Source organism: Otolemur garnettii, unplaced genomic scaffold (assembly GCF_000181295.1).
Source record: "Otolemur garnettii isolate 467f Iridium unplaced genomic scaffold, OtoGar3 scaffold00039, whole genome shotgun sequence".
In the NCBI taxonomy this organism is placed as follows: Eukaryota; Metazoa; Chordata; class Mammalia; order Primates; family Galagidae; genus Otolemur; species Otolemur garnettii.
Window position 1 is genome coordinate 4163316 of NW_003852434.1, and position 17925 is coordinate 4181240.

The 17925-nt window shown below is 38.2% G+C and overlaps 1 protein-coding gene across 6 annotated transcripts in view; it reads left to right on the forward strand.

Annotated features, from left to right (window-relative positions):
* MAPK10 (mitogen-activated protein kinase 10) overlaps window positions 1-17925 on the forward strand; it is a 295404-nt gene that overhangs the window by 271343 nt on the left and 6136 nt on the right. For all 6 annotated transcript variants that reach the window (XM_003790028.3, XM_003790029.3, XM_012805360.1 and 3 more), the window contains 2 exons: window positions 14258-14321; window positions 15833-15910. In XM_003790028.3, the coding sequence (XP_003790076.1) occupies window positions 14258-14321; window positions 15833-15910 (142 nt within the window). The remainder of the gene's footprint in view (window positions 1-14257; window positions 14322-15832; window positions 15911-17925) is intronic.

Sequence of the window (17925 nt, forward strand, 5' to 3'; positions counted from 1 at the left end):
GGGCAAGTGAGATGAACAGAACTTTCTCGAAAGAAGACAGATGAATGGCTAACAAGCATATGAAAAAATGCTCATTGTCCCTAATTATCAGAGGAGTAAAAATCAAAACCACCCTGAGATAATCACCTAAACCCAGTGAGAATGGTCCACATCACAAAACTCAAAGCTACAGATGCTGGCATGATTGTGGAAAGAAGGGAACACTTTTGCTGCAGACTATACAACACTTTTGGAAGGAAGTATGGAGAATCCTCAAAGATCTCAATTAGACCTCCCATTTGATCCTATAATCCCATTACTGCATCTACCCAGAAGAAAAAAAAATAATTGTATCATAAGGATATTTGCACCAGACTGTTTATTGCAGCTCAATTTACAATTGCCAAACTGTGGAAGCAACCTAAATGCCCACCAATCCAAGAATGGATTAATAAACGGTGGTATATGTATACCACGGAACACTATTCAGCAACTAAAACGGATGGTGATTTTACATCTTTGTATTAATTTGGATGGAGTTGAAATACATTCTTTTTAGTAAAGCATCACAAGAAGGGAGAAGCAAGAATCCAATGTGCTCAATTTAGATATGAAGACAATTGATGCTAGTACATGGTGGGTGCGGTGGGCAAGCGGAGAGAGGGAGGGAGGGGAATGTGGGGCCACGGTGTGTGACACACCTCTTAGGGATGGGACACTATTATTAGAGGGACTTTGTACAGCAAATGCAAGCAGTGTAATCTGGCTTTTTGTACTCTCAATTATTCCCTAACAATTAAAAAAAAAAAAGAAAGAAAGAAAAAAGGGAGATGGAAGGGAGGGGATAGATCTGTAGTAATCTAGATGAGAACTGATTGTGGCGTGAGAGTGAACATGGACAGAAGATTCAAGATATGATTAGAACCTAATAATTAACATGAATTGTAAATAATATGGGTTTAAAGGGGCATGGAATTCGAAGATGAGCACCCAGTAGTTAGTTAATAAATATGTGATAAAAGAATGAATTAAAAAAGGAAAGATTTATGACTTGGGCATGGGTGATTGGTGGTCTAATAACTGAGCCTTTTCAGTCAAAGAATAATAGAAAAATTTAATTTCGAAGAAACAGGAAAGAGAATTTCCATTTTTAAGACATGAATACATGTTTTGGTGTTCTAAGGCTAATAAATTTGCAAACTAACCTCTGAGAAAACTACAGAGGAGAATGAAAAATAGGAAAAACTAAATTTTACTTCCTTGTCAGACCACTAGAGCATTACTTAATTAAGCTTTCTAATTATGCTCAATTCACATAATAATTAAAATCTGCATTACTAACTTCCAAATGTTCCTCTGGTCACCTACGTGGTATGACGTCTCCAAGCAACACTAGTGTTTTCTACATACAGTGCATTTCAATGTGACGCTTTGCACACTGCAAGTCCTTAAGAGAGGCTTGTTGAATTATCTGGTAAGAGAGTGTTTCTATATTTGGAATGAGTTACCTTTTAACTAAAGCAGTGTATGAAACCTTTTCATTGCAAACTAAGTGACTTGGCCGTTGCTCATGTTACCAATACCCAAATCAAGGGTGCCCCAAGTTCAGTGCTTTTCCTACTGTTCCCTTCAGGAAACCTGAGACTTATTCAAGAGGCTCAGACATTCTTCTCGCTTACAGTGGCCTACAGACTGCATTTGCTTATGAGACTCCAATCTTGTGTCCACCTTAATTACAATTCACAAATTTCTTTGTCCTGTACTTTAATAATGTTACTTCTGGGCAGAAGTCATTTAATTCTACCAGGAAATAGATACTATTGAAGACTGAAAGACAAGCCCCACTTTCTCTAGAACATTTTCTTTTCCACCTATACAAATGAAGCATACTTAGGCAGATGACGAAACTTGCTGTTATTACTATAGAAGTGGGTAGAGCTGAGGTTTTACATCAGATCATTTGGGGAGTGTTAATATATCCTGATAACTAAGGCTCATCCCAGAACAATTAAATCAGATTGTCTTAGGTGATATGTAGGCATTAGTATTTTTAAAGTTTCCAGACACTATCTATGTGCAGCCTTAGTTGAAAATTTCTAGGTTAGAGCCATTTGATGAAAATGACAGACTCACACCCAAGCAAAACTCTTACGTAATTTTTTCTGCAGCCACGAGGTGGCAGCATCACAGTATAGTGCTCCTCCTGACATCTCTATTGTGTGGACATGGAAATTTGTATCTCTGATACGAATTCATAGCATATATGAGGGTCCCTCCAGCTGGGGAATAGCATTGGCTTTTATACCTCCTATTCTCTTTTGCTTTGTTTGCCTAACAAAAACGTTAAATATATTTATTTCAACAGGTTGAATTGTAATTGAGTGGAAAAATACAAAGAACATAGATTTTGTATTCAGATAGTTTGGGGTGAGAATACTGCCTGCACCAGCTACTGATACTTTGTTCAACCTTTTTGTGCTTCGGTGGCATACCTAGAAGAGGAGGGTTGTCACAAGGATTAAACACGATAATCTATGAAAATCAGCTTAGTATGAATAATATGAGGATGATGAAGATGTTGAGGAGAAAATACTGAGATAGAGTTAGTTACACAAGATCCAGAAAAACCCACGATTTTTATCTTTCTTTTCTGCATGTGGGTCTTCTCCTTCCCTGTTGTGTGTGTGCCCTAATATTCAGATTGCACTGGTGATTACTTCATCCCTGTAAACATGCTCTAGCTCTTTCATTTAAAAGAACAAAGATTTCAAGCCAACATTTTTTACTATACCTCTTCCTTTAGCAAGGGAAGTGTGCCTTCCACCTTTATCACCAAGTCTTTGTAAAATATTAGTCCTCCTTTACTCACAAGTATTTTAGTTCACCTCTCAAACCTTGAAACTGCTTTCTCTAAAAACTGCAGAGAACGTGTCAAGTCCAAAGACAATTATCATCTCACATACCTGTCCATTTGAACAGTCTGACCACACCCTCCTTCCTGTACCTCCCCGTTGATTTATGTGGTGACAACATTCCTGTTCTCCTCCGGCCTCCATTGCTGGGTCTGAGTTGTTTTCTCTTCCCTTAGAATTATGTATCCCAGGAGTTTTCTTCTTATAGCCCTAAATTCTTCTCTTCCTGGAAGTCTTAACTTCCACCACAGCCTTAATTTTAATTAGCATAAATGACTGAAATTTATATATTCTCCTAGCTGTCCTGAGTTCCAGATCTATAAATCTAATAGTCTCTGGCATTTAAATTGGCCACTCAACATTAGCATGTTGAAGATTGAGCTGGGTATATCTCCTATTCATACAAAGTCTATTCCTTCTCTTCCTTATAATTCATGGCACTACTTTCTATCCAGATGATATAACCAGATATCTGGGAGTCATTTTATATTCCTCCCTCAATCATTTTCATATCCAAGGTGATTGGAGAATTTAATCCTTTGCATTCAAGGTAATTATTGACAGGTAAGAACTTTCCACTGCCATTCTGTTCATTGTTTTCTGGTTATTTTGTAGATTCTTTGTTCCTTTGTTCATCTATTTCTGTTTGTTCTTCTGATTAAGTCATGTTCTCCAGTGCTATTATTTAATTCTTTACTTTTGCATTGTGGTTATCATGAGGCTTACAAAAAAAATCTTCCAGTTCTATGTGGCTACTTTTAAGCTGATAATCTAACTCTGATTGCGTTAAGAACTACACTGTTACTCCATCCTTCATCCCACACTTTATATCTTTGATGCACAATTTACATCTTTTTATATTGTGTATCTCTTACCACATTATCATAGCTATTATTACTTTTAATAGTTTTATCTTTTCACCTTCATACTAAAATATACATTATTTGTACCCTGCCGTTACAGTGCAGTACTACAGTGCGCTGATTTTGACTGTGTACTTACTTTTCCAGTAGGTTTTATACTTTATTACATTTTGGGGTTGTCAATTAACGCCCTTTTCTTTTGGTCTGAAGAACTAACTCTCTTTTGCATTTCTTGCCATACAGTTCTGGTGCCAACAAACTCCCTCAACCCTTTTTTATCTTGGAGTCCTTATTTCTCCTTCATTTCTGAAGGACAGATTTTGCTGCTTTTAGTTTTTTTAATTGATAGTTTTCAGATCTCAGCACTTTAATGACACCATGTATCTTCCACAGTCTCCTGGCCTGTACGATTTCTGCTGAGAGGTCTGCTGCTGGCCTTATGGGAGTGCTTCTAAATGCTTTTTCTCTCTTTTCTCTTGGTGCTTTCAGGTTCCTTCCTTTGTTTTTAATTTGTGATGATAAGTTTTGGTATAGTCTTATTTGAATTACATCTGATTAGAGAACTTTGACCTTCTTATACCTTTTATATCTTTTCACATATTTGAAAATTTTTCTATTATTTCTTTAAATAAATTTTCAACCTCTGTTATTTCTCTTCCTAAACTGCTAAGAGTTGAATATTTGCTTTGGATATTCTCCCATAAATCCTATAAGCTTTCTTTATTTGTTTCATTCTTTTTTCCTTTGTCTTCCCTGTCTTGGAAGGGTTTTTCACTCTTCTTGTTGCCTTAGACTGATGTCTATGCATTTGAAGAGGTAGAGCCTTATTCCAGTCTTTGCAGACTGGCTTTGTCTGGAAAGCCCTTCACCAATCACCTGGTCCATAGACCCTGTGCAGGCCATTTGGCACATTCTAAGATGACACTTGTTATTGGGGTCTTTGGGCAGGTTGGCTTGGTGTCTGGGTCAGCAGGCAGGCAGACCTGACACCCAGGTCTGGGGAGTTTGGCCTAAGACCAGATCCATGAGGTTGACCCGTTGATGAGGTGCAGAGGATAGGCCTAGAGCCTGGGTTCACAGGGTTGGCCCAGAGCCTACATCTATAGATGTTGGGCTGAAACCCCATCCACATGGGCTCACTTGGCTCTGGGCATGGGTCTTAAGCTTGAATCTCTAGAGGCTGGCCAGGTGCTGAGATAGACCTGGCATTTGGTCCATAGTAGCTGGCCTTGCACTGCAGTAGACCTGGAGCCTGAGTCCACTGGGCAGTTATTAGCTTGGGTCTATAGAGCTAATCTAGGAGCTTCAATCCATAAGGTGAAGCCTGGCAGTGGGATCTATTAGGTGGACTTGAATCCTGGGTTTGTTGGCAGGCCTAGATCCTAGGTTCTTTGGAGCCTAGAGCCAAAGGGACTGGTCTGGAGCCTGAGGCAGGGTAGGACTAGGGCAGGCATGGCATCTGGATCTGGTCTATGAGGGCTGGTTTAGAGTCTAGGATTGCAGATGCTGGCCTAGGGGCTGGGCATGCAGGTGCTAGCCGAGAGGCTAAAGCTGTGAGGTCCAATCTGGGTTCTGAGTTCTTTGGAGCAGTCTGGAACCTGAATACACAGTGGTCCTAGAGTCTGGTTCTGTGGGTTCCATCACTGAGGTCTCCTGGTTCAGACCTGGATCTTGGGTATGCTGTATAGTGTAGGACCAAAAGGGGTATCCTGGAAGGTGGGGCTTGGCCTTTACTGAGCAGGCCTAGAGCCTGTGTCTGCAGGTGCCCACCTAGTGCTTCAAGACAGGAGTGTCAGGTTTGGTACTGAGTGGGCCTGAAGACTGGGACTGCAGGGGCTGGCTTTACATTGGGTGGGCCTTGAGCCTATATCTATAGGGGCTGGCTTAAACGCTGGCACTGTGGAAGCTAGTCTGGCAACGAGGGCCATGAGTATCTGCCAGGTGCTGGGATGGGTCTAAAGCCTGGGGCCTTGGGCCTAACCAGTGTTGGGGAGTTCCAGAGGCTGGTACTGCCGAGGTGGGCCTGGCCGTGGGATGGCCCAGAGACCAAGTTTGCTGCATAGGCCCAGGGTCTGGGGCTGTAGGATTCTGCCTTGTTCTGGAGAGGGCCTAGAGGCTCAGACCACAGGTAGCAGCCTGGAGTCTGGGGCTGTGGAGGCCTACTTGGTGCTGGGTTTTACTGGGGTGGGCCCAGTGTTGAGGTGCAAAGCAAACTCTTATGCTGATTTCCTCTCCTTTCCGCACATGGAGGGGGTCTTTCTGCACACTGTGCTGCCTGGAGTTAGAGAGGAGTGATGAGAGTAATGGGAGACTGTCCTTCCTACTCTCTTCAATGCATCTTTTCTTATTATCCAGGTGTTGAAATCCTTTATCTGCTTTCCTTAGCGCTTGTGAAGGCATTTTTGTGTGTGGATAGTTGTTTGAATTGACCTTTGTTTTGGGCGGAGGAGTGAGCATTGGAGGGTTTTATCTTTTTTCTCTTAATTAGAAAGGATATTTTTATTTCATCTGGCCAGCTAAGGATTTGTATCCAGAACCTGTGAAGAGCTGCATGAATGGAGCTCACAGGGCTGGCAGTTGCTCTGGGGGAGTCAGTGGGTGAGTGGATGTGTAGCCGTGGGCATCACTGAACGTGGCTGCAGACTCTGTACACACGCACTGCACAGTTAGACTACACTGAATGCATAAAACTGATTTTTTTCTCCAATAACAAATTAATTTTAGCCTACTGTAACGTTTTTACTTTGTATATTTTAAATTGCTTTTTAATTTTCTGACTCTTTTGTAATAAAACTTAGCTTAAAGCACAAACACACTGTATAGCTGTACAAAAAGCTTTCCTTTTCTTCATTCTCCAACATTTTTCTATATTTTAATTTTTTTTTTTTTTTGCTTTTTAAACTATTTTTATATTTAATTGAAATTTTTAATTTGTAACAAAATGTAACTAACATCAAATTTACCATCTGGACCAGGGGTCCTCAGACTTTTTAAACAGGGGGCCAGTTCACTGTCCCTCAGACCATTAGAGGGCCGGACTGCAGGCCCTGGGATGAGTAGGCTGCTAAGCAGGACAGGCAGCAGCAGCAAAATCACCCGGTGGACAGGATAAATATCCTCGGTGGGCCGCATGTGGCCCACGGGCTGTAGTTTGGGGACGCCTGATCTGGACCATTGTTAAGTATTCAGTGGCATTAAGTGCCCATGGGCAAATTTCTCTTTTTATTTCAAATTAATATGAAGGTACAAGTTTTTAGGTTACATTGTTTTCGATTCTAACATAAAGTTCAAGTTGTAGTTGAGCCCTTCTCCCAGGAAGTCTGCTAAACACCCTCACCTTGTGCACATCAGGTGAGATCCAGCAGATTGCCCTCCCTCCTCCGCCAATCATTCTCCCTCCTCCCCTCTTCCTCCCCCCTTCCTAGACTATATTTGTGTTTTATCATTCCTTTGGGTGTGTAGTTGTTTTGTTGGTTTCATATTAGTATTGGGTACATTGGATTTTTTTCCCAATTCTTGAGATACTTTATTAAGAATATGTTTCAGCTCCATCCACAAATATCTTTTTACCATGAAGACATTTTCACCAGAATGTTTATTGTAGCTCTATTCACAATTGCCAAGTCGTAGATGCAACCCAGTATTATTCTACTATTTTTCTGACATCTCCTCAACTCGTCGGACTTTCAAAAGGCATTTATTTCATCTGCAGCATTTGATTGCTTAATTTCTATTTGAGATCATAGCCACAGTTAGCCTTGCTGCAGCAATTCTAAAACTGAACTGATAGTGCATTATAAGTTGTCATTTGTCTGCTGGTTGAAAGCAAAGAAGTTTTTGGTAATTGGAAACCAGGTCATTGTTTAATGCATAGTAAGGTCACATTATTGAGAAACTATAGAAATTAATTACATCTAAGCAATTCTTTTGATAGTCGTGCATATAGCTATTACATTTTAATTATGTTGGCAGGTTATTGATAAGACTATTTGTGAAGCAGATATTGAACCTTATTTGGCATAATGAACTGACATTGGTTCTTTATTTAGAATGAATATAAAATTTTAGAGAAAAATAGAACATGTTAAGCCATGCCATTAGCCAAATAAAACCATGAACATAAATATCATTTAGTGCTACTTGAGAGTTATTCTATCTAATTTTTTATTTTCCTATTAGGAGGTGAAAATGTTAAGTTCTATTTTATCAAAAATTTTAAAAACATTTAGAAAATTTATTCTGTATGTATAGTTCTATGAAAGTATAGAATCAAAATTATTTTTATTATTTCCTTAAATGGAATTGCTGATCTAATTTTTTTTTTTTAAAGACAGAGTCTCAATTTGTCACCCTCAATAGAGTGCTGTGGCATCACAGCTCACAGCATCCTCTAGCTCTTGGGTTTAGGTGATTCCCTTGTCTCAGCCTCCTGAGTAGCTGGGACTACAGGCACCTGCTACAACGCCCGGCTATATTTTTGTTGCAGTTTGGCCAGGTGCCGGTTCGAACTCACCGCCCTCAGTATATGGGGTCAGCTCCCTACTCACTGAGCCACAGGTGCCGCCCTACTGATCTAATTTTGTACTAAAATATACCCTTCTTAGTTAAAGCCTTTTAATAAACCATGCATCTTTTTTCAATCATGAAACTGCCAGGTTTAACAAGAACAAAGTGTATTTCAATAAGACACCATATTACTTACTTTGTCCAGAATCCAGATGCTGAATTAATAGAGAATGCATACACTGAGAGGCAGTGCTATTAAATCTTTCATTGGCATCTTCAATAAGGTAGCACATGAGGTGGTGGAGATCCCAGTTACCCTGATCTGATTAATATACCTTGTATGCCCCTATCAGAACATCACATGCACCCTATCAATATATATAACTATTATGAACCAATAATAACTAAAAACAAAAGATTTAAAATAATAACAGCAGCAACAACAACAAAAAAACCCAATAAAACAATAGAACACAGAGAGATGTCTAGTTAGAAAGGACCAAGCAGAAGGCAAATGACTGTCGTATGAGTGAGAACATGACTGGTAGAAAAAAATGTCAATTCAGGACTCAGGGATGGATAAAAGGAACAACTTGATGTAACTTAGATTTTTCATATATGGTTCTCATCTTTTTTGAGATTCATATGTACAGAGGTCTTGATGTCCAGAATGTGTTGACAAAGAACATTTAAGAATGTAAGTGCTGACTTCTTGTATGATAGTTTCCTGCTCTTGCTTCATGTGTAGAATGAAAGGAAATGGAACGGAAATAAGAATGCCAGGCTCCAATTTGTCTTTAATAAATATTTATAGGAGGCATCCAGTTATTCAATTTAATGTTTCTTCAATTCATAAGAATTCCTTTCTTACATCTTTCCCCATAAGAGACCATAGATTTTATTTCTAACTCTGTCAATAGTTAACCCTATGGTCATGGGAAAATCATGTGTGTTCTGAGTTTATATATTCTCATTTGAAAACTGAATAAGGGTGCACCAGCTAATCGTAGAACTCTCTCTCATTATTAACATTATATGATGCTATTGAAAAAAGAATTATCTTAAAGATTAAGAAAAAATATTCACACATTTTACTCAATGAAGTATTATTTAAATAGATGACATAAAATGAAGTCACAAGAAAGAGCAACTTTTACTTTACTTTAGGAAAATCAGTTAGAAATTGGATACTTTTTAAAGAGATCTCTTTGCTAAGAACTCATGGCCTACACCAAGAACCCTATAGGATTCCAGCAGAAATCATATTCTCCAATCCCACAATTGTTATATAGAATTGCACTCGTCTATGTATTTTCTACCAAGATCCATATTTTATAACTAAGTCTTTAAAATTCTTAAAAATGGGGAAAATGAAAGGAAATTCTGACATAGTATCTTAAATAAGCAAAGGGTACATATGCAATTGTTGAAACCTCAGTGGCAGAAAACATTGTAATTTAGTTGTTTTCTCCATCTGCCACTTACCATATATTATTGGTCCCTAATTTGGCTTGTCACGTCACTATGTGGGTGCTCCCATGTCTATCCTCCAACCACCACAACTTACAGGAGTGAGGGGTAAGGCTGTTAATCACCACAGGGGCAACGAGCAGAAAGTACAAACCGTTTTAGACAAACTGGAAATATGGACGCCCTATAACATTGTATTTCTATTTCTTGCTTCACAAAGATGTTAACTTTAAATATTGTTTTATTAACCTTTATTTTAGATTCAAATCTATTAACATTTGCCTTGAATTACTCTTTAAATTGAGTTTTAATAAAATTCCATCATTTTTCAGACACACGACTTCAATATGTATTTTTAAAAATTTCTTTGAATCTGTTCACTTTACTTTTATATTACTATAATTCTCATTTTTCATGTATTTCTCTAAATATTTCTCTCTCTCTCTCTCTCTTTTTACTGAATGTATGTTCCTCTGTCCAATCTTTAAACCTGGATATCAGACAAGGATCCACGTTAACCCCTTACTCTTTCTAGCTGCATAACTTCCCTGGATGAACTTACCCATTTTTATAGCTTCAACAAACACCTTGCTGACATTCTCCAAAGTTTATATCTCTAGTCAATAGTATTCCTTTGAACTTCAGATCATATACTTATTTCCAAATGGACACCCCTGCGCACATAACCTTTAGGCTTACCTCTGTACCAATCTCACTTTCCCTTTTCCATCCTGTTTCTTTAGATGGCTTCCCCAACACCATCTTTTGCCCAGCCACTCAATTTAGAAACTCTTCTTAGGGACTCATATTACTTGTTCCCATTGCTCACTTTCAATTAAAAACCAAATTCTACCAATTTTATTATTTCTGAATATATTTCTTTTATCTGTCTTCACCTTCCTTACCCCAGTTAGACCTTTTAATATTTTTTTTCTAGGTGATACAATAGCTCCCACCTCTTCTCTCTCCTTCCAGTTGTCTCCTTGTGCAATCCAGCCACAGATTTGGCCGTCTCTTTCTCTTACATTCTTCCATGGCTTGTCCTCCTCTTCAGGAAAAAATCTTTGTTCCATACGGTGATATTCAAGAACATCATTTACCATTTAGCCTTTGTTTGAGTTCTAGACATAGCTCTTGGATCTTGTCACTCCTGATCACATATATTATATTATCACAAAACTTCTTTCAGTTTTCTCTGTGCACACAAACAGACAAACATGTACATACCACCACCACCAGTCTGTGTTGTAGGCTCTGTGCCTTGGATCACATATATGCCCTTGGCCTGGAGTCATTTCTTCCTCCTTCTTCCTTTATCTTGATGTGAGCTTCTGCATATCTTTTGCTCACTGAGTAAGTGCCCCTGACTGCAGGGACTCAAATCCAGGTTTGTTAGGGTCTCTCCACTCTGTTCCCATATACCACATACATATTTCTAGCATTTATGATGTCTCTAATTACCCGTTTTGCACCAGTCTTCACCCCGAGAAATTGTGAGTTCCTTGAGGTGGGCAGTAACCTTCAATTTGGAAATCTCAATGTCTAATAGATTCTGGGACATGTCAGGTGCCCATGAATGAGCCGTTTGAAAGAATTAATTTGATAAAAGAATAAATTAATTATAATATTAACTAACTTAGTGATTGTGTACTAGTTCATGTATTTCCTTCTCATTTCATTGAAACACTTGAACATGTATATATAATATCATCAGTATAAAATACACCTAAACTGTATTACATTATTGAATACATTTGAATCCATGGTTCAATTTCTGTAAGAATTTCAATCAAGAAAGTAAAATCCAAACCTTCTAAAATAATGTAAAGGGACTCTTCAGTCTTTAAAAGAATATTCAAAGGGTTGAGATTCACAAGCCCTACTAACTCTCCACATATTGTCTGTCCTTAATTTCCTCTCATCCTTAATTTCTCATATTTCAAATAATTCTAATGTGCTATATTTTCCAAAAATATTCTCTTAACAAACACCTTTGAGGTATTTATTTATCTTTACTCCTCATTTATTTTTTATTTATATTGTTATATAGAAAAAGATAATCATTTCTATTTAGAAAGGAGGAAAAAGAGAACAACTCTGCAATAAAAAACGTTAGCAGATGGAGGCAGGAATGTTATCAATTATCTCTCCACAAGCTAATGATTGCTGCCAAGCACATCTATGTGTATTTTTGTGTATGTGTTAGAACATTGCTCTCTTTGGATTGTTGACCAATTACTATTTAATATTGTCATTTAAAGACATCTTTCTATGAGTCTACCCTTTACAGTAGGTGACATTTACATGCCCTCTTTTAAAAAAGCCCAAACCTAAATCTGGAAATAGAGTTCATTTTTAGAAGCCCTTGAACAGAAATTATAATTGCAAGTGTGTTTGAAACATCCCTCTCGGTTTCTGCTTTCTCTCTTTGTAGTTTGTGATTAGTTCCTGTACTTTGTACTCTCGGTATCAGCAACAGCTGTAGACTGAAGCTCTAAGGAAAATCTCCTCAAAATAGCTTTGTTGCAAAGAGAAAATGGCATTTATGAACTTTGGCAGGATCTGTGCTCTTGAACCATTTTCAATTTTAAAACTTGAATGGGAAAACCCACTGCACGAATAAGCCGGCTATGCACGCTCTCGAGCTGAATCTATTGTTAGCAGAAGAAGGAGGTGCCAACAGTGCACAGAGCTTGGGGGCTCTGCAGCTTCTGCACACGGTGTCCTGCAGACGTCCAGATATGGACAGCTACGTGGATAGGGACCTAACCACAGCAGAGCAGCAAATCTGCCACTTGGCAAAGCATCTTTACAAAACCAAACTTTGTCTTTGCAGTAGCTTCCTTAGATAACAATTTCTCAGATTTTCAAAAATACCTTCATTTGACTCACTGACTCTTAAATTATTATATTCCTATGATCTTGGAGTCCTTTTTGGTTTGAGGTGGAAGATCCTGCCTCAGTCAGGCCCTGACTCAGTCGGGTCCTGAGAACAGTGCTTGATCACCCCAGTCCCCTCACTTCTTTTTTTGTGGTCACTGTTGTCTTGTTCTTACCATTGTCACGGGGTCATTTTGCTTGGTTGTCAGGGGGCTGACTGTTAGTCAGTAGAGCTACTCAGTCAGCCACATCTGAACTGCAGGAGCGGGTTTAAATCCTTCTGTCCCATTAGCAACCAGAGATGCTAAAGGAATGTCTGGCCCATCAGCAGTTATTTCCCTACCCCTCAGGATCATGCTAAATTGCCTCCAAACAACTGGATGAAGTCTTGTATTTTCCAACAAGCTACTTATACAGGATGTGAGGCTGCCCCAGCATGCCAGGGGGAGGATGAATGTTTGTGTCTGTCATGACTCTGGCTACAGAGATTCTGAATGCATTACAGAAAGGCTACTGTAGCAATGGGGTGCTGCTCATGGGCCAAAGCATCTCTGGCCTTGGAAATCTTGTCCATGCCTTTTCATAATAGCCATTTTTATGGATCCGTATTCTCATGTGCTTGAGCTACTCTCACTGAGTGACTCTTCATTTGTCGCAAAAACTATTGCTTTGGAAGTGTGGGACATGAACCAGTTCAGGGGTCCTCTGCATCCTGGTAGCAGAGATTTGATAGGTATTCTTAGTGTTTAACCTGGTGCCAGTCAGTGTAACTTCTCAGCACCATCTTTCTGTACATCCTTGGGACTTATTTTTCTAAGAGATTTTCTTCTCTATGTTGCTTAGCCAGAATTGGAGATAGTCTAGTTACCACAATAGATCTCCCCAGTAAATATTAGGAAGAAAAGGTTAGGGAATTTATTTGAGGCCCTCCTTCCTGGAAGGCATGTGGGTTGGTGAAAATTTCTCCTTTTCCATACCTGACCCCATAGAAGAAGAGTCAGCTGATTTCATAGGTTGACTGGAGGCCCTGTCACATCATTTCCCCTGGAGAGGACGAACCAGGGAACTACTCAGGGGTTCATGGTGACCCATCTGTATAGCCACCTGGCAGTTTTCTCTGCCTGAGGGGGCAAAAAGCTTGAAATCATTTAAATACAGGACATATAGCAATATATAAAGATATTTTGTGATGCTTCAAGAAAAATAAAAGATTGATTCTTCTTCTCGGATGATCTAAAAATGGAATAAAATCCTATCAGTTTGAGATAGTTTTGGTACAGCTCTGTTACAGGGCAAAGGAATAGATAGCAGCTTCTAGACTCAGGTAATCTAGTGTCTTGTTTGCTTTTCACAAGACCAGGGATTAGTTGGTTAGGCTTGGGTTCTGAATTAGAAAATGTTGGGAAGTAAGCTTTCAGAAGGTGGGTTCTGCTGCCTCATTTAGTCGGCAGCAAATATTGCAATACAAATGAACCCTCCATACGTGTGTGTGGAAATTTTAATGTCTGACCTGCTATAATTATGTCATAATTTATGGGATATTCTGATGACCACCCAAACCCGTCAGTGGGGAGGTATTCTCCTGCATTGTAAGAGCTTAGTTATGTTTCAGTTGTGCAAAGCTGACTGACTGTTTTTACTTGGCAGCCTCCACCTCAGATATATGACAAACAGTTGGATGAAAGAGAGCACACCATTGAAGAATGGAAAGGTGATTCTACTTTCAAAATGTTTATGCTGTTTTTTAATTGAAACTCAAAGTATCCTCAAGCCTTCTTCTTGTAGAATAATTTACTAAAAGATGATTTTCTGATTGTTGTTCTTTTAGACCATTTTTACGTTCCTAAAACTTCATCTTTTGGTTTAGACTGAAAGCAATATTGCATTTGCTCAAGAATGACAGGAATTAACTACTGACAGCTTTTTAAATAGTATTGATTATTGAAGTGTTTGTCATGGTGGGGGGCAAGCTTCAGTTCAGAGTTTTAAAATTAAACTTCCCATGTTTGTACATAAAATTACCACGAGAAATGTAACATTAAAGTTAATTCTGAGCTTATTTTAGACCTCAGGAAATAAAAGATAATTAATGCAGGGACGCTACTGGACTTTTAAGTCTTGATAATTTGAAGAAAAAATATGTGTCTATAGGTGGCTTATTTCCTATTTCTTCTTTAAAGTAAAAAAAAAAAGGAATGGGTCATTACATTAATTCATTTTTCAGCAAAATGTTTACACATACTGCATCTTGAAGACTACACTTAGAGTGAAATAAAAAAGAAAGCAATTTGAGCTTGTGAAGAATTGTTAAACTAATACACAATAGAGTAGATATGAGAAAACCATAGCAGACCATAACAAATGATCAGATAAAAAGAGAGAGGAACATAAGGAAGGATCAGAAGGAAAGAAACTTTTAAGCTACCTTAAAAGAATTAATAAATGTAAATTTGAAGAAAAAAAGAAAAATATCCAATGGGAAGCTAAGGGGAAAATAAGGATAGGAACAAGCAAAAACATGTTATGAAGGTAGCAAAGGGACTGTGGCAGGGTCCTGGTAAATACAGGAAAATGAGCATGTGCCAGAAGTGGACCAGGCAGAAAATGATGCCAGATGGCAGATGAGAAAGTCTTGCTTTGGTCTGAGTAATTTAGGGAGATACTTCTTCGGCATTTATAAATAGGACATAACCGTCATTTGAGGAGGACAAAGACTAAATAGGGAGAAAAACACATCTAACTTAACTCTGGCAACGAGAAAGCCTAACACAGATGCTCGTTTGGGAATGAGCAAAATAAATCTTTTTATGTGTTGGGTTTTATGAGTTTGGGGCAAAGATGCAGTAAGAGGTGGAAGTTAGGAGGATTGGAAATAATTTAAAGTCACGAGAATAGGTGCCTTTCCTAGGGAATGAGTACCTACCCAGAAGGAAAATGAATGTTCTAAAAGCTGAACCATCAAAATCCTTAGTAGATGAAGCTAGAATGCATCAGAAGTTTCCCCAAGGAAGGCAGAAAACAAGGGAAATGTGGATTCTTCTTCCGCCGTATTGAGCACCTACCTGTGCCAGGCCCTGAGTCAATTCTGAAGAAATACAGAAAGAGGAATAAAGGAATCCCAATTGGTTTTTAATTTACTTAACCCTATAAAAATGTTATTATTTGTCATTAACTAATGAATAATTTGTTTTCTATAATAACATACATAATTGTTTCTTATAGAACTTATCTACAAGGAAGTAATGAATTCAGAAGAAAAGACTAAAAATGGCGTAGTAAAAGGCCAGCCTTCTCCTTCAGGTACTCACTTTCATTGAATAACCAGTAAACCGGTACTTGTGCAATTTCTTTGCTTTTGTGTAGGGTTGCAATCAGTAACATTGATTATCGAGCATATGGACCCATATCACATGACTGATTCCCTATAATGATTTTAGTTTTATTCTTTTTGGTATTTAGTATGGCATTCATTCTGATTATTCTGATTGTAATGATTCAACCCAAAACTTTTTTCATAACTTATTTTAAGATAGTAATGAATCCTGAAGAAATGTCAACATGACCTGGTTGAAGGGTAAATTCTCATTGAAATGAAGAGTCATAATGTCCCCTTAACTATGACGTTACTGTAGAGGGCAGGAATCCCTCCAGCCAAAACCTCTTCCCTCATTCATTCTCAGTGTTTGAACTCTCCTCAAAGTTAATGTGCCAATAGCTAAAGCATCTACCAAGCTGGGCTCTAATTAAAGTCAGCCTGGAAAATCTTTAGTTTTAGTTTGTTAAAACAATCTTTCAGTTTGTTATCTACAGAATCTCACACACTTTTTTATACGTATATGTGCATATTTAGCTGATCCTCATAATGTGCTTTAGGATTACTTCAAACATCTACATTCACTTATTAATGCTAAAATATTTTCCCTAAAGTCTATGCTCTGAATACAAAGAGTTTTAAAGAATGTGATGAGTTATCTTCAGTCTTAAACTACATTTAGCTCATGCTGGTAAGAATGATATGCTCCCAAAAATAGTTCACTGACTTAATCAATTTTTAGTTAAAATGACTGTGGATTTAATCTTTTACTACAAGGTTTTAAAACAAAAACATCCATTACAAGGAAGGAAGGAAGGAAAGAAGGAAGGGAGGAAAGAAGGAAGGGAAGGAGGGAGGGAAAGAAAGAACAAACTTAAGAGCATTACTATCACCATATTATAGTGATGCATTTAAAACGTAAATAGGAAGTTAAATGTGCATTTGCAAAAAAAGTTGAGAACTCATACGTGTACCACGTATTATATGACATTTCAATATGATATATTTGTGTGCATCCGAGAGAGACTGTAGGGCTACCATGTGCTGACACTGACTCTACCCACTCACAAGAACCAATCATACACGTCTCTTTTCAATGAGGAGTTTACACTTGGTATATTGGTAGCTTGAAATTAGCCATGGAGGAATTGGCAGACATTGCCCGTTGTGACATTTTTTTCTCCTTGAGAGTCAATTGTTAAATTTTTATTGGTGCACCCCTGTGTGTGCACAGTAAACCATGCTGGAAAGAAAAAAGCAATTACTGAAATGAAAGCTGTTGGAAAAGTCAGCCTTTTTGCATTCTTCTTTTCCCAGTAATGTTTGCCTGGCATATTTTATTTTTTAACTGGCGAGAATGGAGTAATTTTACAGCACAGACTCTTCCTATTCAGGTATGCCAACACTGGGAGTCCTGCAGCAAGGAAGAAGTTAATTCGGTTTCTCAGGGATAAAGTGGTTCTGATACCCAGAGACATGGTATAGTGATGCTTTTAAAATGTAAATAGGAAGTTAAATGTGCATTTGCAGAATAATTTATATGTTCGAAATTTATTGATGGAATTGTATATCAACAAGAAATAAATCTAAACCTCAGATGCATTTCTAAATAAATAATTGTATTCCCTTCTGCTATCTGATTCCACTTGCATAGTGATTTATTTTCAAGGATGGCATAGCTGCTTGCTTCCTGAATTGATTTGTAAAGATTACTGAGGGACTAGCAGTCCATGAATAGAAATTAATTTTCTTCTAAAAGCATTTGTTATAGAATGTTAGAGCTACAACAAATATAGGAGGTCATCTAATTCAGCAGCTCTCATTTTGTTCAGCACCCACCCCTCTTCCATCTGAGAAGTGAAGCTCCCAATAGCAACTTACCTATGATAAGGGTGCCGAGCACCAGGATGGGCAGAGCTTTCTCAGAATCTCTAAGTCAAAGATTAAGCTCACAAGGTGGTTTTAATGTACAACCTCCCCTTCCCCCAAAGTGGACCATATT